The sequence below is a fragment of the Oncorhynchus nerka genome, linkage group LG28 (assembly GCF_034236695.1).
Source record: "Oncorhynchus nerka isolate Pitt River linkage group LG28, Oner_Uvic_2.0, whole genome shotgun sequence".
Taxonomy (NCBI): domain Eukaryota; kingdom Metazoa; phylum Chordata; class Actinopteri; order Salmoniformes; family Salmonidae; genus Oncorhynchus; species Oncorhynchus nerka.
Genome location: NC_088423.1, coordinates 13,212,002 through 13,234,181, shown reverse-complemented (window position 1 = coordinate 13,234,181; position 22,180 = coordinate 13,212,002). Strand labels below are relative to the sequence as shown.

The window sequence follows — 22,180 nt, the reverse complement described above, 5'->3', positions numbered from 1 at the left end:
CCCTTCATGTGTGTATTGTTCGGCAATGCTGAAACGAGGCGGTATGGGGCTCTTCTGACGAGCTTTTGACGTGATTCTTTTAGAATAACCTTAACTAGTTATGATTCATGCGGAATGGAAAATATTAACGCCTAAGTATTCTAAAAGTTAGGTCATATTTAATAGGTTAACAAGCTGAATCTTCCTAAATCGCCATGTTTAGCTCTCTGAACGGGCAACGAGGGGTAAGTTCAAATAGCAGCAGCGTGATCAACCGAAATCTAACCACCACCACAACCGGACATGAGTGCAGTGTGTTTAATTTGACCAACAGTGAAGATGACGACGAGGTTATATTTGACAGTAAGTTGACAGACACCAGACACTACAAATATGTTCATGCTAACTAGCTAGGCAGAATTGAGAAATCATCATCACACCATTCTGTATACTTCTGGCCCTTCTTTGGACACTGCGTTAACAACCCTCCAGGCAAGCTTCAATGCCATACAACTCTCCTTCCGTGGCCTCCAATTGCTCTTAAATACAAGTAAAACTAAATGCATGCTCTTCAACCGATCGCTACCTGCACCTACCCGCCTGTCCAACATCACTACTCTGGACGGCTCTGACTTAGAATACGTGGACAACTACAAATACTTAGGTGTCTGGTAAGACTGTAAACTCTCCTTCCAGACCCATATCAAACATCTCCAATCCAAAGTTAAATCTAGAATTGGCTTCCTATTTCGCAACAAAGCATCCTTCACTCATGCTGCCAAACATACCCTTGTAAAATTGACCATCCTACCAATCCTCGACTTTGGCGATGTCATTTACAAAATAGCCTCCAATACCCTACTCAACAAATTGGATGCAGTCTATCACAGTGCAATCCGTTTTGTCACCAAAACCCCATATACTACCCACCATTGCGACCTGTACGCTCTCGTTGGCTGGCCCTCGCTTCATACTCGTCGCCAAAATCACTGGCTCCATGTCATCTACAAGACCCTGCTAGGTAAAGTCCCCCCTTATCTCAGCTCGCTGGTCACCATAGCATCTCCCACCTGTAGCACACGCTCCAGCAGGTATATCTCTCTAGTCACCCCCAAAACCAATTCTTTCATTGGCCGCCTCTCCTTCCAGTTCTCTGCTGCCAATGACTGGAACGAACTACAAAAATCTCTGAAACTGGAAACACTTATCTCCCTCACTAGCTTTAAGCACCAACTGTCAGAGCATCTTACAGATTACTGCACCTGTACATAGCCCACCTATAATTTAGCCCAAACAACTACCTCTTTCCCTACTGTATTTAATTTATTTATTTATTTTGCTCCTTTGCACCCCATTATTTTTATTTCTACTTTGCACATTCTTCCATTGCAAATCTACCATTCCAGTGTTTTACTTGCTATATTGTATTTACTTTGCCACCATGGCCTTTTTTTTGCCTTTACCTCCTTTACCTCACCTCATTTGCTCACTTCGTATATGGACTTGTTTATACTGTATTATTGACTGTATGTTTGTTTTATTCCATGTGTAACTCTGTCGTTGTATGTGTCGAACTGCTTTGCTTTATCTTGGCCAGGTCGCAATTGTAAATGAGAACTTGTTCTCAACTTCTCAACTCAGCTAAGTGAGAGATTTTTCTAGAATGTCTTTCCTTCACTCCTATTGGGTGGTTGGCTTCATGACCAATTCTGCAGCCTTAAAAAGATAACCTTCTGAGTCATAACCCTCTCACCTGATGCAACCAGGTGCTAAAGGAGCATCTTAAACTTGACCCTAAAAAACATCTGGGTCAGACGGTTTACACCCTTTCTTCTTTATAATCGCCAAGCCTATCTCTGACCTTTTTAACCTCTCTCTCCTCTCTGGGGAGGTTCCCATTGCTTGGAAGGCAGCCCCGGTTCATCCTTTATTTAAAGGGGGAGATCAAGCTGATCCTAACTGTTATAGGTCTATTTCTATTTTGCCCTATTTATCAAAAGTGTTGGAAAAACTTGTCAATAATCAACTGACTGGCTTTCTTGATGTTTATAGTGTTCTCTCTGGTATGCAATCTGGTTTCCACTCAGGTTATGGATTTGTCACTGCAACCTTAAAGGTCCTCAATGATGTCACCATTGCCCTTGATTCTAAGCAATATTGTGCTGCTATTGTTATTGACTTGGCCAAAGCTTTTGATACGGTAGACTATTCCATTCTTGTGGGCCGGCTAAGGAGCATTGGTGTCTCTGAGGGGTCTTTGGCCTGGTTTGCTAACTACCTCTCTCAGAGTGCAGTGTATAAAGTCAGAATATCTGCTGTCTCAGCCACTGCCTGTCACCAAGGCTCGATCCTAGGCCCCACGCCCTGCTCAATTTACATCAACAACATAGCTCAGGCAGTAGGAAGCTCTCTCATCCATTTATACACAGATGATAGTTTTATACTCAGCTGGCACTTCTCTAGATGTTGTGTTAAACGCTCTACAACAAAACTTTCTTAGTGTCCAACGAGCTTCCTCTGCCCTTAACATTGTTCTGAACACCCTCCAAAACAAAGGTCATGTGGTTTGGTAAGAAGTGCCCCTCTCCCCACAGGTGAGATTACTACCTCAGAGGGTTTAGAGCTTGAGGTAGTCACCTCATACATGTACTTGGGAGTATGTCTAGACGGTACTAGACTGTTTTTCTCTCAGCACATATCAAAGCTGCAGGCTAAAGTTAAATCGAGACTTGGTTTCCTCAATCGTAATCACTCCTTTCACCCCAGCTACCAAACTAACCCTGATTCAGATGATCATCCTACCCATGCGGATACCCAATTATGGAGACGTAATTTATAGATTGGCAGGAAAGGGTGCTCTCGAGTGGCTAGATGTTCTTTACCATTCGGCCATCAGATTTGTCACCAATGCTCCTTATTGGACACATCACTGCACTCTATACTCTTCTGTAAACTGGTCGTCTCTGTATGCCTTCGCAAGACCCACTGGTTGATTGCTTATTTATAAAAGCGTCTTAGGGGGAGGGGGGAATGAGGCCTATCTGAGATACCTGCTGCAGCCCTCATCCTCCACATACAGTGGGGAGAACAAGTATTTGATACACTGCCGATTTTGCAGGTTTTCAGACTTACAAAGCATGTAGAGGTCTGTCATTTTTTATCACAGGTACACTTCAACTGTGAGAGACGGAATCTAAAACAAAAATCCAGAAAATCACATTGTATGATTTTTAAGTAATTAATTAGCATTTTATTGCATGGCATAAGTATTTGATCACCTACCAACCAGTAAGAATTCCGGCTCTCACAGACCTGTTAGTTTTTCTTTAAGAAGCCCTCCTGTTCTCCACTCATTACCTGTATTAACTGCACCTGTTTGAACTCGTTACCTGTATAAAAGACACCTATCCACACACTCAATCAAACAGACTCCAACGTCTCCACAATGGCCAAGACCAGAGAGCTGTGTAAAGACATCAGGGATAAAATTGTAGACATGCACAAGGCTGGGATGGGCTACAGGACAATAGGCAAGCAGCTTGGTGAGAAGGCAACAACTGTTGGCGCAATTATCAGAAAATGGAAGAAGTTCAAGATGACGATCAATCACCCTCGGCCTGGGGCTCCATGTAAGATCTCACCTCGTGGGGCATCAATGATCATGAGGACGGTGAGGGATCAGCCCAGAACTACACGGCAGGACCTGGTCAATGACCTGAAGAGAGCTGGGACCACAGTCTCAAAGAAAACCATTTGTAACACACTACGCTGTCATGGATTAAAATCCTGCAGCGCATGCAAGGTCCCCCTGCTCAAGCCAGTGCATGTCCAGGCCCGTCTGAAGTTTGCCAATGACCATCTGGATGATCCAGAGGAGGAATGGGAGAAGGTCATGTGGTCTGATGAGACAAAAAATAGAGCTTTTTGGTCTAAACTCCACTCGCTGTGTTTGGAGGAAGAAGAAGGATGAGTGCAACCCCAAGAACACCATCCCAACCGTGAAGCATGGAGGTGGAAACATCATTCTTTGGGGATGCTTTTCTGCAAAGGGGACAGGATGACTGCACCGTATTGAGGGGAGGATGGATGGGGCCATGTATCGCGAGATCTTGGCCAACAACCTCCTTCCCTCAGTAAGAGCATTGAAGATGGGTCGTGGCTGAGTCTTCCAGCATGACAACGACCCGAAACACACAGCCAGGGCAACTAAGGAGTGGCTCCGTAAGAAGCATCTCAAGGTCCTGGAATGGCCTAGCCAGTCTCCAGACCTGAACCCAATAGATAATCTTTGGAGGGAGCTGCCCAGGAACAGCCCCGAAACCTGAAGGATCTGGAGAAGGTCTGTATGGAGGAGTGGGCCAAAATCCCTGCTGCAGTGTGTGCAAACCTGGTCAAGAACTACAGGAAACATATGATCTCTGTAATTGCAAACAAAGGTTTCTGTACCAAATATTAGGTTCTGCTTTTCTGATGTATCAAATGTTTATGTCATGCAATAAAATGCAAATTAATTACTTAAAAATCATACAATGTGATTTTCTGCATATTTGTTTTAGATTCCGTCTCTCACAGTTGAATGATAAAAATTACAGACCTCTACATGCTTTGTAAGTAGGAACCCCTGCAAAATCGGCAGTGTATCAAATACTTGTTCTCCCCACTGTACAACACCTGTTCTGCCAGTCACATTCTGTTAATGGTCCCCAAAGCGCACAAATCCCTGGGTTGCTCGTCTTTTCAGTTCGCTGCAGCTAGCGACTGGAACGAGCTGCAACAAACACTCAAACTGGACAGTTTTATCTCAATCTCTTCATTCAAAGAACCAATCATGGACACTCTTACTGACAGTTGTGGCTACTTTGCGTGATGTATTGTTATCTCTACCTTCTTGCCCTTTGTGCTGTTGTCTTTGTGCTGTTGTCTGTGCCCAATAATGTGATATCAGATTTTATTTGTCACATACACATGGTTAGCAGATGTTAATGCGAGTGAAGCGAAATGCTTTTGCTTCTGGTTCTGACACATCATATATACATATGATATGAGTAAGGTATGTAAACACTATTAAAGTGGCATTGTTTAAAGTGACTAGTGATCCATTTTTTAAAGTGTCCAGTGATTGGGTCTCCATGTAGGGAGCAGCCTCTCTGACACAACACTCCGAGTGTCCTCACCTCCTCCATGTAGGCTGTCTCGTTGTTGGTAATCAAGCCCATTACATTATTGTGCACGCACCCTTGTGGGGTGTTAAGGGTCAGCGAGGTGGAGGTGTTGTTTCCTACCTTCTCCACCTGGTGGCGGCCCGTCAAAGTTCAGGACCCAATTGCACAGGGCGGGGTACTATGGTGTTGAATGCTGAGCTGTAGTCAGTGAACAGCATTCTTACATAGGTATTCCTTTTGTCCAGATGTGATTGTGCAGTGTCATGCCTATTGCATCGTCTGTGGACGTGTTAGGGTGGTATGAAAACTGAAGTGGGTCTAGGGTGGCTGGAGGTAATATGATCCTTGACTAGTCTGTCAAAGCACTTCATGATGACAGAAGTGAGTGCTACAGGGCGGTAGTCATTTTAGTTAATCTCTTTGCCTTCTTGGGTACAAGAACAATGGTGGCCATCTTGAAGCATGTGGTGACAGCAGACTGGGATAAGGAGAGATTGAATATGTCCGTAAACACACCAGCCAGCTGGTCTGCGCATGCTCTGAGGACACGGCTAGGGATGCTGTCTGGGCCAGCAGCCTTGCGAGGGTTAACTCGTTTAAAGGTTTTACTCGCATCGGCCACTGAGAAGGGAGGGCGCAGTTCTTGTTAGCGGGCCGCGATGGTGGCACTGTATTATCCTCAAAGCAGGCAAAGAAGGTGTTTAGTTTGTCTGGAAGCGTGATGTCTGTGACATGGCTGGTTTTCTAGACCCTGCCACATACGTCTCGTGTCTGAGCCTTTGAATTGCGACTCCACTTTGTCCCTGTACTGACATTTCACTTGTTTGATTGCCTTGCGGAGGGAATAACTACACTGTTTATATTCAGCCATATTCCCAGACTTGTTTCCATGGTTAAATTCGGTGGTTCACGCTTTCAGTTTTGAGCGAATGCCGCTATCATCAACAGTTTTTGGTTAGGGTAGGTTTTAATAGTCACAGTGGGTACAACATCTCCAATGCACTTCCGTATAAATTCACTCAGAGCCAGCGTATAGGTCAATGTTATTCTGTGAGGCTGACTGGAACATATCCCAGTCCGCGTGATCAAAACAATCTTGAAGCATGGATTCCGATTGGTCAGACCAGCGTTGAATGGTTCTAGTCACTTTTTATTTTATCTATTTATTTATTTAACCTTTATTTAACTAGGAAGGGCTCATTGAGATTAAAATCTCTTTTTCAAGAGCGCCCTGGCCAAGATAGGCAGCACCAAGTCATTACAAAAAAATTACAGACAGACAACATGAAAAACAAATAATCTAGTAAAAACCATTGAATTCACAAGAGTATAAAACAGCAAATTAAAAACATTGACAGGTCAGGGAATCAGCCTCAAAATCCTTAATCAGTGATTTAAAAACACCAATCGGGACAAGTTCTTCCAGTTTAAAAGTATTTTGTAAGGTGTTCCAAGACGATGGCGCACAGTACATAAAAGCCTTTTTACCAAATTCAGTTCGGACATTAGCAGGATAAAGTCCAGCGAACAAGGAGAGTACCCACCACATTTCTGAACAATAAAAATGCACAAATAAAAAGGTAGTAAACCCAAAATGGCTTTGTAAATAAAAGTATACCAGTGACTGAGCCTACGAGTGACTAGAGAAGGCCAGCCAACCCTGGTATACAAAGTGCAGTGGTGCGTAAGAGTTTTGCAGTTTAAAATAAATCTCAAAGTGCCATGGTAAAGAGTGTCAATTGATCTCAAACACTGAGCGGAAGCATTCATATATAAAATACCCCCATAGTCTAGTAAAGGCATAAATGTAGCTGATACTAGCCTCCTGGCTTCAAAAGAAAAACAGGCCTTATTCCTAAAATAAAATCCCAATTTCAGCTTCAATTTTTTTGTAAATTGTTGAATATGTAATTTAAAAGAGAGGCCGTCATCAATTAAAATTCCACGATATTTATGAGGTTATTACCTCAATCTCCTTGCCCTGACAGGTAGTAATAGGTGAAAGGTTCAGAGGTCTATTTCTTGCATTATAAAACACCATTAGTTTAGTTTTGTCAGTATTGAGGATAAGCTTCAATTGACACAAGGTATGTTGAACAGTATAAAAAGCAGTTTGCATGTTCTGGAAAGCTTTTGTAAGAGACGAGGCACAACAGTAAATAACAGTATCATCAGCATAAAAATTAAGTTGTGCATTTGGGACATTTTTGTCGAAATCATTTATATAAATAGTGAATAAGAGAGGACCAAGTACAGAGCCTTGGGGCACACCATTCAAGACAGACAATTTAACAGACATAAGCCCATCAAATTGAGTGCACTATCAGACCGATAGTTAGCAAACCATGCAACTGCATGCTCCGAAAGACCTACACTCGACAATCTCTGCTTTAGTATAGCATGATCAACTGTATCAAAAGCCTTAGAGAGATCAATAAAAAGTGAGACACAGTGCTGTTTTTTGTCAATGGCTTCAGTGATATCATTTAAAACCTTCATGGCTGCTGTAATTGTGCTATGCTTCTTCCAGGAAGCCCGATTGGTACATTGATCAAATAGAGTTAGTAAATAACTATTTTAGCTGTTCACGTACAAGGGTTTCAAGTATTTTCACCAGGGGTGACATCTTTGAGATTGGCCTATAATTATTTAAAAGAGTTTAATCTTTTTTTTTGGCATGTTTCTCACACCTCTTCTTCCCTTATATTTTCCTCCACGTTAGCGACCTTGGGTGGAGGGTCCTGTGTGTACTGTTGTAGACAGATAAGCCCTACTACTGAGCACACCCCAGCATGCATAAACATGATGGGCTGGCTGACTTTGAAGTGGTTAGGTTAATCTTGCATTAGTGTTGGAAGTGTTTCATATTGAGCTAATATCACACATACGTTAGACAAAATGGACCTAGGGGAGAAAGACATTGCAGCGCTAATTGCCAAAGTTATTGCCGAAGGTAAGATACATTTGCTCTTTCAACTGTTATCTATAAATCTTATTTTCTTCATAAAAGCGGTTCTAAAGTAATCACACACATGTTGGTGATTATTTGTTATGCAATGTTGGCCATCTGGCTACAGGAAGTTTTGGAGGGGGCTGTTCGCCATTGAGACACACAACTTAGCTTTTTCCCATTTATTACATAATCAATAATCTTGTTACAAACACTTACCACTCACTTCTCTGTCCTGTTTCTCATTCTCCTCTATGTAAACACAGCGTCCGACTTGGATAACAACTGTGAGGTTCTGATAGCTGGCAAGCAGTACCTGTCCACCCAGGAGTTTGCCTCCGCCATCCCCAACCACCTTCTGCTTGGGTCCCTGCTGGAACACCTGTGCTTTGTCTACGAGAGCGACCCGACCCGCTCACGTATGCTGTTCAAAGGTAAAGAGGATCAACTAAACTCTTTCTCGGTCAATAGAATATTAACATTCTCTGGTTGTTGTGTAGAGGGAGGTTAGGATATGTTTTTTTTTTAAACATCACTGACTTCTGTAAAAAAATATTTTGTTGTGTGAAAAATCATGAGAAGAAAAAAAGAACTTGTGAACAACAAACACTACAGTGAATAACTGCCCTCTACAGTCATTGGTCAGCGTTTAGCAGCGATGAACCTCCTCTCCCCATTGGCCATCAGTGAGGAGTTCAGTTCAGTCAGACTCCAGCACAACAGAGCCTTCATTGAACTACTGGATGCTGCCAGCACCTCCCTGTTCCCACAGGTAACACTTGATGTGGCCATTTAGTGATAATGTAGTGTGGGACATGCATGGTGAAGTTTCTTGTTTATCATTGATATTCACTCAATGACAGTTTCTTTTCCTGCCATTTCAGGGTCAAAGATTATGTAATACAGATAGCCAGAGCCTTACGCTAAGGTAAGATTAGTACAGAAAAAAAATGGCACTTGTCTTTTTCTACTAGTGTTGACTTGTCTCACCTAGCTACTAGTGTTGTCTCACCTAGCTATCTTAAGATAAATGCACTAATTGGAAGTTTCTCTGGATAAGAGCATCTGCTAAATGACTAAAATTTCAAAATAAATGAAATGTACTGCTGTGTACGTTGTGTTGTGAAAGGATCTTGAGGATCTGTCTCTTTGCTTATTATCCTCCTCGCCGTAGACCAACAGAAGGTCTGTTCCAGGCACAGGCGTCGCGCTACCTCAGCGAGTTTGAAGAGCTCTCTAGACTTGGAAAAGGATCCTATGGCAAAGTCTTTAAGGTATCGTCTAGTCAAAATAAAAATGATACCAGTGCATTAATATAACCTACAGTGGAATAATTTCCCCCTCTTCGTTTTGGTCATGTGCTTTCCAGGTAACAAACAAGCTGGATGGCCAGAAGTATGCTGTGAAGAAAATTCTCATCAAGAATGTTTCACGGGAAGACTGCATGAAGGTATGTTATATATATATATAATATATACACAATTAATTTAAAATGTATTGTGTTTTAATGATCCAAAAATGCAGTATACTTCAGTGCACTATTCGATAACGGACACAAGTGAGTTTGTCATTGAGTATTTTCCTGTCTTTGTTTCAGGTTCTCAGAGAAGTTAAAGTGTTATCCAGTCTTCAGCACATCAATGTAGTGGGCTACCACACTGCCTGGATGGAGCATGTCGCACCTGCTTTTATCAGTGACTTCCGTTACTTCTCTCCTCTGACGTGTTCGAAATTCAAATGATTTCATTTATTCATAGCTAACCTCTCTTCATTATTGTGTTTTTTCATTTACATTTCTCTATTTCAGACCCTGCATCAATACTCCCAGCACTGGAAACTCCTGCACTGCCAGAACGGTACCATTATTATCTCATATAACTGAATTACAAGACCAGTTATGATTGAATATCATATTAGATTCTGAAACATGTATTTTCCCACTCTCACAGCACTGAGGAGAGTACCGGCAGTAGCAACAGCTCCTCAATAGTCTTTGAGAGCTCAGATCACTCGAAGGAGCCAGTGGCCATTGCAAAAGTACCAGAGATCCTCCGGGTGAAAGCCCTGGCCCCTAAAGAGGAGAAGAGCACACAGGCGGTGTGTCCTAAAACCATGCGCCACACCCGTGTCTCAGAGAACTTTGTCCCCTGTGTGTTCCTGGGACGGCGTGGCCTGACACCGGACGGTTGCCCTGTGGTCAGCTGGGATGGCTCGGCCCTGTCAGAGGAGGCCTCAGGAACCAGGAACAAGATGGAGCTGAACAACAACTCCTACATCGACGTGGGGAGCGAGGAATGGGACACGAAATGCCCCACCAAGGAGGTATTGATACTGTGTAACCTGTATAATGTAGCTCGGTAGGGCCTCTTATCCTGTTGTTTTAACACAATCCTCTAACCTTCCAACTCTGACATCTACAAATGTCCCCTGTATATACACTACCAGTCCAAAAGTTTTAGAACACCTACTCATTCAAGGGTTTTTCTTAATTTTTTACTATTTTCTACATTATAGAATAATAGTGAAGACATCAAAGCTATGAAATAACACATAGGGAATCATGTAGTAACCAGAAAAGTATTAAACAAATCAAAATATATTTTATATTTGAGATTCTTCAAAGTAGCCACCCTTTGCCTTGATGACAGCTTTGCACACTCTTGGCATTCTCTCAACCAGCTTCAACTGGAATGCTTTTCCAACAGTCTTGAAGGACTTCCCACATATGCTGAGCATAACATATCACACTGCGGTCCAACTCATCCCAAACCATCTCAATTGGGTTGAGATCTGGTCATCTGATGCAGCACTCCATCACTCTCCTTCTTGGTAAAATAGCCCTTATACACACCGGAGGTGTTTTGGTTCATTGTCCTGTTGAAAAACAAATGATTGTCCCACTAAGCCGAAACCAGATGGGATGGCGTATCGCTGCAGAATGCTGTGGTAGCCATGCTGGTTAAGTGTGCCTTGAGTTCTAAATAAATCATAGACAGTGATACAAGCAACGCACCACCACCCCTCCTACATGCTTTATGGTGGAAAATACACATGCGGAGATCATCCGTTCACCCACACCATGTCTCATAAAGATCCAAAAATCTCAAATTTGGACTCATCAGACCAAAGGACACATTTCTAACTGTCTAATGTCCATTGCTCGTGTTTCTTGGCCCAAGCAAGTCTTCTTCTCATTGGTGTCCTTTTAGTAGTTTTTTTTGCAGCAATTCGACCATAAAGGCCTGATTCACACAGTCTCCTCTGAACAGTTGATGTTGAGATGTGCCTGTTACTTGAACTCTGAAGCATTTATTTGCGTTACAATTTCTGAGGCTGGCAACTCTAATGAACTTATCCTCTGCAGCAGAGGTAACTGGGTCTTCCATTCTTGGGAGAGACAGTTTCATTATAGCGCTTGAGGGTTTTTGCGACTGCACTTGAAATGTTCCATATTGACAGACCTTCATGTCTTAAAGTAATGATGTACTGCTGTTTCTCTTTGCTAATTTGAGCTGTTCTTGCCATAATATGGGCTTGGTCTTTTACCAAATAGGGCTTTCGTCTGTATACTAACCATACCTTGTCACAACACAATTGATTGGCTCAAACACATTAAGAAGGAAAGAAATTCCACAAATGAACTTTTTAACAAGGCACACCTGTTAATTGAAATGTATTCCAGGTGACTATCTCATGAAGCTGGTTGAGAGAATGCCAAGAGTGTGCAAAGCTGTCATTAAGGCTAAGGGTGGCTATTTGAAGAATCTCAAATGTAGAATTTCTTTGGGGGGGTTACTATGTGATTCCATATGTGTTATTTCATAGTTTTGTTCTCTTCACTATTATTCTGCAATGTAGGAAATAATAAAAAATAAAGAAAAACCCTTGAATGAGTAGGTGTTCTAAAACTTTTGCCTGGTAGTTTATAGATTCTCTTTTTGTCAAACTGATTTTACTGGACACTATTCTATGGCTACCTCAGGTGCAGTTCCACCTCATGCTGTATATTCAGATGCAGTTGTGTGAACGTTCACTCAAAGACTGGATCTCCGAGAGAACCACCGAACACACCTCACAAAGTGAGCATTTATAACTTTCACAATAAGATGCACCCCTTTGTTGCTTTCACTCTTCATTCAACATTATCAATGTTTTGATTACGTTTCTATTCTGCAGAATTTGTTAGAGTATGTTTTGGCTTTTGTTTTACAGATCCTTATGGGTCTGTGGACATCAAACAAACCCTTAGCATTCTACATAAAATACTTGAAGGAGTGGAATACATTCACTCTAGAAGTATCATGCACAGAGACCTGAAGGTATGTTCTTTACAAGTGTATATTATTTAAGTGTATATTATTTAATTTCACAAGAATAGAAGTGCACAATCAAATGGTCACAAAGGAGGTTTTGCCTCAGGTAGATCACATGAGGTAATGCGTGTTAAAATGTAAAAGTAACATGCTTTCACCTTAATGGACAGGGGGAGTTAGACTCTTTGAGGCATTGTGAAGTCCTCCATATTGGGAAAGCGGGGGAACCGAGGTGGGACTTCATCACCCTCCTTAACAAATGTGACATTCTGGTCGAAGTACAATTTGCTGCAGAGCACCCTGAGGCACTTTACAAACCATAATATAACTGCCTCAATGGGCACTTTGGAAATCAAGTTAACTAAGTAACATGGCTATTATGCATAAGTTACAGTGGCTTGCGAAAGTATTCACCCCCTTGGCATTTTTACTATTTTGTTGCCTTATAACCTGGAATTAAAATGGATCTTTGGGGGGGGTTGTATCATTTGATTTACACAACATGCCTACCACTTTGAAGATGCAAAATATTTTTTATTGTGAAACAAACCACAAATGAGACAAACTAAACTTGAGCATGCATAACTACCCCCCCCCCCCAAAAGTCAATACCTTGTTGAGACACCTTTTGCAGCAATTACAGCTACAAGTCTCTTGGTGTATGTCTCGAAGCTTGGCACATCTAGCAACTGGGATTTTTGCCCATTCTTCAAGGCAAAACTGCTCCAGCTCCTTCAAGATGGATGGGTTCTGCTGGTGTACAGCAATCTTTAAGTCATGGCATAGATTCTCAATTGCATTGAGGTCTGGGCTTTGACTAGGCCATTCCAAGACATTTAAATGTTTCCCCTAAAACCACACAAGTTTTGCTTTAGCAGTATGCTTAGGGGCATTGTCCTGCTGGAAGGTGAACCTCCATCCCAGTCTCAAATCTCTGCAAGACTGAAACAGGTTTCCCTCAAGAATTTCCCTGCATTTAGTGCCGTCCATCATTCCTTCAATTCTGACCAGTTTCTCAGTCCCTGCCGATGGAATAACATCCCCACAGCATGATGCTGCTACCACCATGCTTCACTGTAGGGATGGGGTGATGAGAGGTGTTGGGTTTGGACCGGACATAGCGTTTTCCTTGATGGCCAAAAAGCTCAATTTTAGTCTCATCTGACCAGAGTACCTTCTTCCATATGTTTGGAGAGTCTCCCACATGCCTTTTGGCGAACACCAAACGTGTTTGCTTATTTTTTTTCTTTAAGCAATGGCTTTTTTGTGGCCACTCTTCCGTAAAGCCCAGCTCTGTGGAGTGTACGGCTTAAAGTGGTCCTATGGACAGATACTCCAATCTCTGGTGTGGTGCTTTGCAGCTCCTTCAGGGTCATCTTTGGTCTCTTTGTTGCCTCTCTGATTAATGCCCTCCTTGCCTGGTCTGTGAGTTTTGGTAGGCGGCCATCTCTTGGCAGGTTTTTTGTGATGCCATATTCTTTAAAACATTTTAAATAATGGATTTAATGGTGCTCTGTGGGATGTTCAAAGTTTCAGATATTTTTTTGTAACCCAACCCTAATCTGTACTTCTCCACAACTTTGTCCCTGACCTGTTTGGGGAGCTTCTTGGTCTTCATAGTGCCGCTTGCTTGGTGGTGCTCCTTGCTTAGTTGTGTTGCAGATTCTGGGGCCTTTCAGAACAGGTGTATATATACTGAGATCATGTGACACTTAGATTGCACAGAGGTGGACTTTATTTAACTAATTATGTGACTTCTGAAGGTAATTGGTTGCACCAGATCTTATTTAGGGGCTTCATAGCAAAGAGGGGGAATGCATACCACTTTTCAGTTTTTTTTTTTTTCATTTCATTTCACTTCACCAATTTGGACTATTTTGTGTATGTCCATTTACATGAAATCCAAATAAAAAATCTATTTAAATTACAGGTTGTAACGCAACAAAATAGACAACTCCAAGGGGGTGAATACTTTTGCAAGGCATTGTATATCTACAGAAGAGAGATTTTGCTTCTGTTTCCTGTTAGTGTTTGTTTAATAGCCTACTGATTCTGTGAGCACCAAGCCTGACTCAATGGCAAAATGTCGGATTCGGCAGTTTTTAATCTTTCCTATGCTGTAATAAAGGCTTTACTATTTATTTTTGTTAGAACAGGCTGGTATTACTTAATTACAGTTGTTTACAACTGTTCCAAACAGGCAGATAAATAATATTGTAATCTAACAGCACCTGTTTGTCACACATAATATGCACGCAGCTCTCGTTCCTACCAGTAACATTCTGTTAAAGGTCCCCATAGCTCAGTCCTTTTTCTTGATCTCCTTCTGATTGTTATTATTACAATTATTATTATAATCATCACTATAACAATAAGTAATGTCGTTTTCATTAGTAGACTTAATATAGCAGCCTTGTATAACCACCATCAAGCTGTAGGCCAAAGAGTACATCCTGTTTAGTCTTAATACCGTAACTTACTTAGGCCTGTATTTCAATACTTTATATAGGCTACTGTATCATTTATTCATTCATGTCATCACACAGCATACGAGTCATTCATGATTTGAAATGCAATCAAGCATTTTAGTTTTAAAATTAAATAAGAAAAAGTGAGCTTTGAATAATTAGCCGAAACGATAAATAAACCACAATTCATGAATGCATGCAACTGTTTTTAGTCTGCTGTAATAAAGGCTTTACATTATATTTTCTCCTCGTTAGAACAGACTCTCTGGTACACTCATTTCCATATTGTAATCTAACCGCAACTGTTTGGCACACACAATACTTATGTAACACTTACTCCTTTACCCTCCTTTTTCTTGATTTCCAATAGTTTCCACAACTAAGTGAAATTTCTTCCAAAGATCTAACTTCCCCAACCCTCCTGAACAACCTGTAAACATTGTCCCGTTTCGAGTTTCTTTTTCATGTCCTCTGCATCTATTTTGCCATTGACATTACTGCGTTCGGAGTTTGTTCTAACCAATTTATTGATGTAATTATGATCATCTATAGGTCAGGCCCTATTGGTCATATGCATGTGTCACGTAAAGAGAGAAAGGGTTGAGGGAAGAGGGAATCTTTTTCCTAAACAAATGAGGGATATCGGTAACAAAACAATTCAGTCAGAAACAAGTAAGAAACTAAATGGCTGAAATGTTGCTGCTTCAGCACGGACAGCGCAATAAATACTTGCTGTGCTGTGGTGCCTTTTCGCTGCAGTAGGTAGGAGAGCGAGACAACGTGCGCCAGTCACACAGGCACTCACTGTCTCTTTTTTTTTTTAACACAATGTGACCATCGTGCTCTTTCTTGAGTAATTTGTGTCTTAATTAGTTAATCAAAGGTGTGCTTAAAGCATCAAACAAGCTCAGTTTATATGTAGTTGGTTTTATTCAAACACACAGGTTGTGTCTGTCCTATATATGGAAAAATAAGTTTCAACATTTCGAACAATCGATCGGTTGACCAATATTTTTTGTTGTCAGGGACAGCCCTAAATTCAGCATCTGAAACATTTACGTTCGTTTCGAAGAAGATCCTACTAAAGCATTTGCCGCTTTGCTTTACAAATTAGTGTTTTACAAACTAGGGGTCGATTTTAAAATGGGGTCCCGAGAGGAGAAAATCCTAAAAATAAAATTAAAAAAATTGCGCTTGGTTCATAGTTCCCGGGGTTATGTCAGTAACCTCCGGTAGCCGCTAGATGCGGTTGTAATAAACAGAATGTTTTTTGTTTTCTTCCTACCAATGTGGCTCTATCACGTGTATATGTTTTCTGTTTCCCGCTACAATTTGTACAAGTCTTATTAGAACAGAATGGACAAGACCAGGCGCTAAATTAGACTGGGGGAAAAAGATCATCATTGATGATGTTCTAGTCTACACAAAAGATCATAAAAAAGTATTGCCTGAGGATCTTCTGAATTTCCCAATACCTTTCTGATGCATTTCAGCAGGGGCGCAACTTTCACTGGGGACATGTCCCTCCCACCCCCACATTCTTGGGGCCCAAAAACGTTTGGGAACCCCTGCTCTACATTATTGAAAAGTTGCGTGTTTGGTTATCGTGAAATCCTGGTTTTCAGCCTCAACAGTAGCCTCGGAACAGCCAATTCCAGCGCTGTACTCTGTCAGTGCTCTGATGCTGTTTCTGAAGAATTGGCAAGTTTGGAAACGTCAACATTCTTCATTGCTGGTGACGTCGATATGGATTAGATTTTGTTGACGACCCGTATTTTCTATTAAATTTAGGCCTATCCTACCTGAGCTATATTATTTTAATAATAATAATAATAACTTGATTTGTAAAGTGCTTTTTAAACATAACACATAGATGCATCATATTTCTGCAGCTGATATTTAGAGCTTTCTGAGGGGCCAAGTAAAGGGGTCACCGCAGTCAGGGTATCAGACCCTGTGACTGATAACGCACTGGCAGATATTTAGAACTTTCTGAGGGGCCAAGTAAAGGGGTCACCGCAGTCAGGGTATCAGACCCTGTGACTGATAACGCACTGGCAGATATTTAGAACTTTCTGAGGGGCCAAGTAAAGGGGTCACCGCAGTCAGGGTATCAGACCCTGTGACTGATAACGCACTGGCAGATATTTAGAGCTTTCTGAGGGGCCAAGTAAAGGGGTCACCGCAGTCAGGGTATCAGACCCTGTGACTGATAACGCACTGGCAGATATTTCAGCTAGAAAAAATGACATGTTTTTAAACACTTGCCTGTCTTAGAAGTGTAGAAAAAACAGTACGGTATTTCCAAATCTGAACAGGTTCGTTGACGGGTGAGATTTAAAACTGTGATAATACTAGACACATCTCCTTTAACTATTGCTTCATTCATTTTAAACTGCATATCATCAAATTGAGTTCCACCCCCTTTTGCCCTTAGAAAAGACTAAATTCGTCAGGGCATGGACTCTAAAAGTTGTCGAAAGCGTTCCACATTGTGTTTGGCCCATGTTGACTCCAATGCTTCCCACAGTTGTGTCAAGTTGGCTGAATGTCCTTTGGGTAGTGGACCTTTCTTTATACACATGGGAAACTGTTGCACTTCTTGACACACTCAAACCGGTGCGCCTGGCAGCTGCTACCACATCCCGTTCAAAGGCACTTGAATCTTTTGTCTTGCCCATTCACCCTCTGAATGGAACAAATACACAATCCATGTCTCAATTCTCTTAAGCAAGGCTTTAAAAAAAATCCTTCTTTGACCTCTCCCCTTCATCTACACTGATTGAAGTGGATTTAACAGGTGACATCAATAAGGGATCATAGCTTTCAACTGGATTAGCCTGGTCGGTCTGTGTCATGGAAAGAGCATGTGTTCCTAATGTTTTGTATACTCCGTGTACAACGCATGCATTAGGGGTTAAGACATGGTTTGTTACTAATATTACCCATTTGAAATTACATTTTAAAAATTTAAAAAAGTTGAACAATATACTAAAGCATTAATGTGGCCTAGTGGTAATGACAAAATAGAATTGCATTTTAGAGTAGAGTCCTTCTTTTAGAATCTCCTATAGCATTATGACCTCACACTCACCATACAAATATGATATATAAATGTTTTACATTTTGTATGCTTTTGTTTTATAGCCCAGGAATATTTTCCTGCATGGACTTGACTGCCATGTGAGGATTGGAGACTTTGGACTGGCTTGCAGGGATATAATAATGGATGACGAGGCAAAGCCACCCTCCACCTCACAGAACACCGGTGAGAAACAGATTTCATCAATTTTTCTAATGTGTCTATCAGCACAAGCTCAGTGGTTGTAACAGTTGTTACAATATATATATCTATGTAAACATTCAACATCTCAAAGATGTATACAGTGTATCAAATCAAAGTGGACACTTGTAGGTATAGGTGTAATTCCTGAAATCGCCAGTAGATGGGGCTATGGCTCTGCATCCAAATCCCTTTCTATGACAACATTTTGCCTGGTTGGTTCTGGTACTGTATATTTTTGACACTGCTTGAAATCTTTCTGCAGGTTCCTCACACACCACTGGAGTGGGGACATTTGTTTATGCTGCACCTGAACAAATGGAGGGCTCCCACTATGATTCAAAGGTAAATCATCTCCGTCATTTCAGAAATATTTGACATACCAAAATGACTTGGCACAATTATTTATTTAACCTTTATTTAACCAGGTAGGCAAGTTGAGAACAAGTTCTCATTTACAATTGCGACCTGGCCAAGATAAAGCAAAGCAGTTCGACACATACAACAACACAGAGTTACACATGGAGTAAAACAAACATACAGTCAATAATACAGTAGAAAAATATGTCTATATACAATATGAGCAAATGAGATGAGAAGGGAGGTAAAGGCAAGAAGAAAAACAGGCCATGGTGGTGAAGTAAATACAATATAGCAAGTAAAACACTGGAATGGTAGAATGCAGTGGAAGAATGTGCAAGGTAGAGAGAGAAATAATGGGGAGCAAAATAAATAAATACAGTAGGGGGAGAGGTAGTTGTTTGAGCTAAATTTATAGATGGGCTATGCACAGGTGCAGTAATCTGTGAGCTGCTCTGACAGCTGGTGAGGGAGATAAGTGTTTCCAGTTTCAGAGATTTTTGTAGTTCGTTCCAGTCATTGGCAGCAGAGAACTGGAAGGAGAGGCGGCCAAAGGAAGAATTAGTTTTGGGGGTGACCAGAGAGATATACCTGCTGGAGCGCATGCTACAGGTGGGTGCTGCTATGGTGACCAGCGAGCTGAGATAAGGGGGGACTTTACCTGCCAGGTTCTTGTAGATGACCTGGAGCCAGTGGGTTTGGCGACGAGTATGAAGCGAGGGCCAGCCAATGAGAGCGTACAGGTCTCAGTGGTGGGTAGTATATGGGGCTTTGGTGACAAAACGGATGGCACTGTGATAGACTGCATTCAATTTATTGAGTAGGGTATTGGAGGCTATTTTGTAAATGACATCGCCGAAGACGAGGATCGGTAGGATGGTCAATTTTACAAGGGTATGTTTGGCAGCATGAGTGAAGGATGCTTTGTTGCGAAATAGGAAGCCAATTCTAGATTTAACTTTGGATTGGAGATGTTTGATGTGAGCCTAGAAGGAGAGTTTACAGTCTAGCCAGACACCTAGGTATTTGTAGTTGTCCACATATTCTAAGTCAGAACCGTCTAGAGTAGTGATGTTGGACAGGCGGGCAGGTGCAGGCAGCGATCGGTTGAAGAGCATGCATTTAGTTTTACTTGTATTTAAGAGCAATTGGAGGCCACGGAAGGAGAGTTGTATGGCATTGAAGCTCGCCTGGAGGGTTGTTAACAGTGTCGATAGAAGGGCCAGAAGTATACAGAATGGTGTTGTCTGCGTGGATCAGAGACTCACCAGCAGCAAGAGCGACATCATTGATGTATACAGAGAAGAGAGTCGGTCCAAGAATTGAACCCTGTGGCGCCCCCATAGAGACTACCAGAGGCCTGGACAACAGGCCCTCCGATTTAACACACTGAACCCTATCAGAGAAGTAGTTTGTGAACCAGGCGAGGCAATCATTTGAGAAACCAAGGCTTTCGAGTCTGCCGATGAGGATGTGGTGATTGACAGAGTCGAAAGCCTTGGCCAGGTCAATGAATACGGCTGCACAGTATTGTTTCTTGTCGATGGCGGTTAAGATATTGTTTAGGACCTTCAGCGTGGCTGAGGTGCACCCATGACCAGCTCTGAAACCAGATTGCATAGCGGAGAAGGTATGGTGGGATTCGAAATGGTCGGTAATCTGTTTGTTTACTTGGCTTTCGAAGACCTTAGAAAGGCAGGGTAGGATAGATATAGGTCTGTAGCAGTTTGGGTCAAAAGTGTCCCCGCCTTTGAAAAGGGGGATGACCGCAGCTGCTTTCCAATCTTTGGGAATCTCAGACGACACGAGAGGTTGAACAGGCTAGTAATAGGGGTTGCAACAATTTCGGCAGATAATTTTAGAAAGAAAGGGTCCAGATTGTCTAGCCTGGCTGATTTGTAGGGGTCCAGATTTTTCTGCTCTTTCAGAACATCAGTTGAATTAGTGTGAGTTGTCTACATAAAACAAATGTATATAGAATTATAATAAGGACAATATAACATTTGTATTTATAAACCAATTGATACACAGTATATCAATACATAAAACATATTTACACATCAAGGACAACAACCACCCGAGCCACTGTCTGTTCACCCCCCTATCATCCAGAAGGCGAGGTCAGTACAGGTGCATCAAATCTGGGACAGAAGCTGTTTTTCAGTCTCTCGATCTCAAGGCCATCAGACTGTTAAATAGCCATCACTAGCACATAGAGGCTGCTGCCTATATACATAGACTTGAAATCACTGGCCACTAATAAATGGAACACTAGTCACTTTAATAATGTCTACATATCTTGCATTACTCATCTCATATGTATATACTGTATCCTATACTATTCTACTGTATCTTATTCTATGCCGCTCTGACATTTCTCGTCCATATGTATATATTCTTTATTCCATTAATTTACTCAGATTTGTGTGTATTGGGTATATGTTGTGTAATTGTTAGATATTACTGCACTTTCAGAGCTAGAAGCACAAGCATTTTGCTACACATTTTGCAATAACATCTGCTAAAAACATGTATGTGCTGATTTGATTTGGATCACTATGCCTTTTCTTCTGGCCTGCAGTCAGACATGTACAGTGTAGGAGTGGTGGCCCTGGAGCTGTTCCAGCCCTTTGGGACAGAGATGGAGCGCGTGCGTACACTAGGAGACCTCCGTGAGGGGAAGATCCCAGACTCCTTCTCCCAGTGCTGGCCTGTTCTGGCCAAGTACATTACACTGCTGACCAGCAGAGACCCCTCTCTACGACCCAGCGCCACACAGCTGCTGCAGAGCGAGCTGTTCAGCAGCAAAGACATGGTATGGATGAACAGGCTGGCTGGGAACGAGACTACCATTTTGATAGATATGTGCTTGATGTACTTGTTGAATTTCAGCTTGCCATATTTACGCTGCTATTGATCAAGTTCAAACAGACATGAGCCAAATGCTAGTAGCATTGCTTGGCTATAAATATTTGCCCTAGGTCACTTTGACACTGCAACCAGGTTCAATCTGGTGCCAAACTACTAAAAGTAAATATCAGGAGAAGAGTGTTAAATATTTATCACAGATCAAACATCTCCAATGGCCCTCTTCTCTTTCCAGGTTATCCATGGCTTGCAGAGAAGGGTTGAAGAGCAGGAAGAGGAGATAGTTCAACTCAGGAGACAGATCAGTCAGCTACAGACTCAGAGCACGCAACAGGCATCCCATCCAACCGACAAGACCTGACATCAACCACCTCTGCCCATCTTCAAACCCAATATATTCAAACCCTTTACCTTACCACATTAATAATTTGGTGCACATGGTTGAATGTGTGTGTGGATCTAACACTGACATTAACGTTTTAAAACAGTACAATAAATCTTATTTAATTTACTCCTCTGTCTCATTGTAGACAATATTTTTTTATCCGGTCAAGATTAATTTACATAATTTGTGTAATATAATATACTCATATGATGAAGGTAATCAAGCCAACAAGGCTTGTATTTGTTTGACCACTTGAATTCCAGGAAATGAATTAGACACACTCACTCCCGTTAATTGTTGTTCTGCATGCCTCAAACAGTCATGAATCGTCTGGGAGCACAGTTGTTGTATAAGCTTAGTTTAAGAACGATCCAAATCCAATATAATGCATAAAAACGATCCTTTAACGGTT

At 41.7% G+C, this 22,180-nt stretch overlaps 1 protein-coding gene across 2 annotated transcripts; it reads left to right on the top strand.

The window, feature by feature from the left end:
* The first annotated feature begins 5 nt into the window (after positions 1–5).
* On the top strand, positions 6–21,894 carry LOC115112875 (eukaryotic translation initiation factor 2-alpha kinase 1-like). Of its 2 annotated transcripts, none has more exons than XM_029639898.2 (15): positions 6–342; positions 8,358–8,525; positions 8,727–8,863; positions 8,976–9,019; positions 9,266–9,365; positions 9,461–9,541; positions 9,689–9,785; positions 9,899–9,947; positions 10,041–10,413; positions 12,074–12,170; positions 12,304–12,410; positions 18,020–18,140; positions 18,421–18,500; positions 21,097–21,330; positions 21,619–21,894. In XM_029639898.2, the coding sequence occupies exons 1-15, from the start codon at positions 195–197 to the stop codon at positions 21,742–21,744; spliced, it is 1,962 nt and encodes a 653-aa protein (XP_029495758.1). In that variant the 5' UTR covers positions 6–194; the 3' UTR covers positions 21,745–21,894. The 2 variants fall into 2 exon arrangements, with proteins under 2 accessions (XP_029495758.1, XP_029495759.1); XM_029639899.2 differs by lacking the exon at positions 6–342 and adding an exon at positions 7,956–8,094.
* Positions 21,895–22,180: the final 286 nt, after the last annotated feature.

Coding starts and splice junctions, on each gene's coding strand:
- LOC115112875 (XM_029639898.2), top strand. CDS start 195: ATGTTTAGCTCTCTGAACGGGCAACGAGGGGTAAGTTCAAATAGCAGC. Junction 9,366..9,460: donor CCTATGGCAAAGTCTTTAAG/GTATCGTCTAGT, acceptor TGTGCTTTCCAG/GTAACAAACAAGCTGGATGG. Junction 18,141..18,420: donor CTCCACCTCACAGAACACCG/GTGAGAAACAGA, acceptor ATCTTTCTGCAG/GTTCCTCACACACCACTGGA.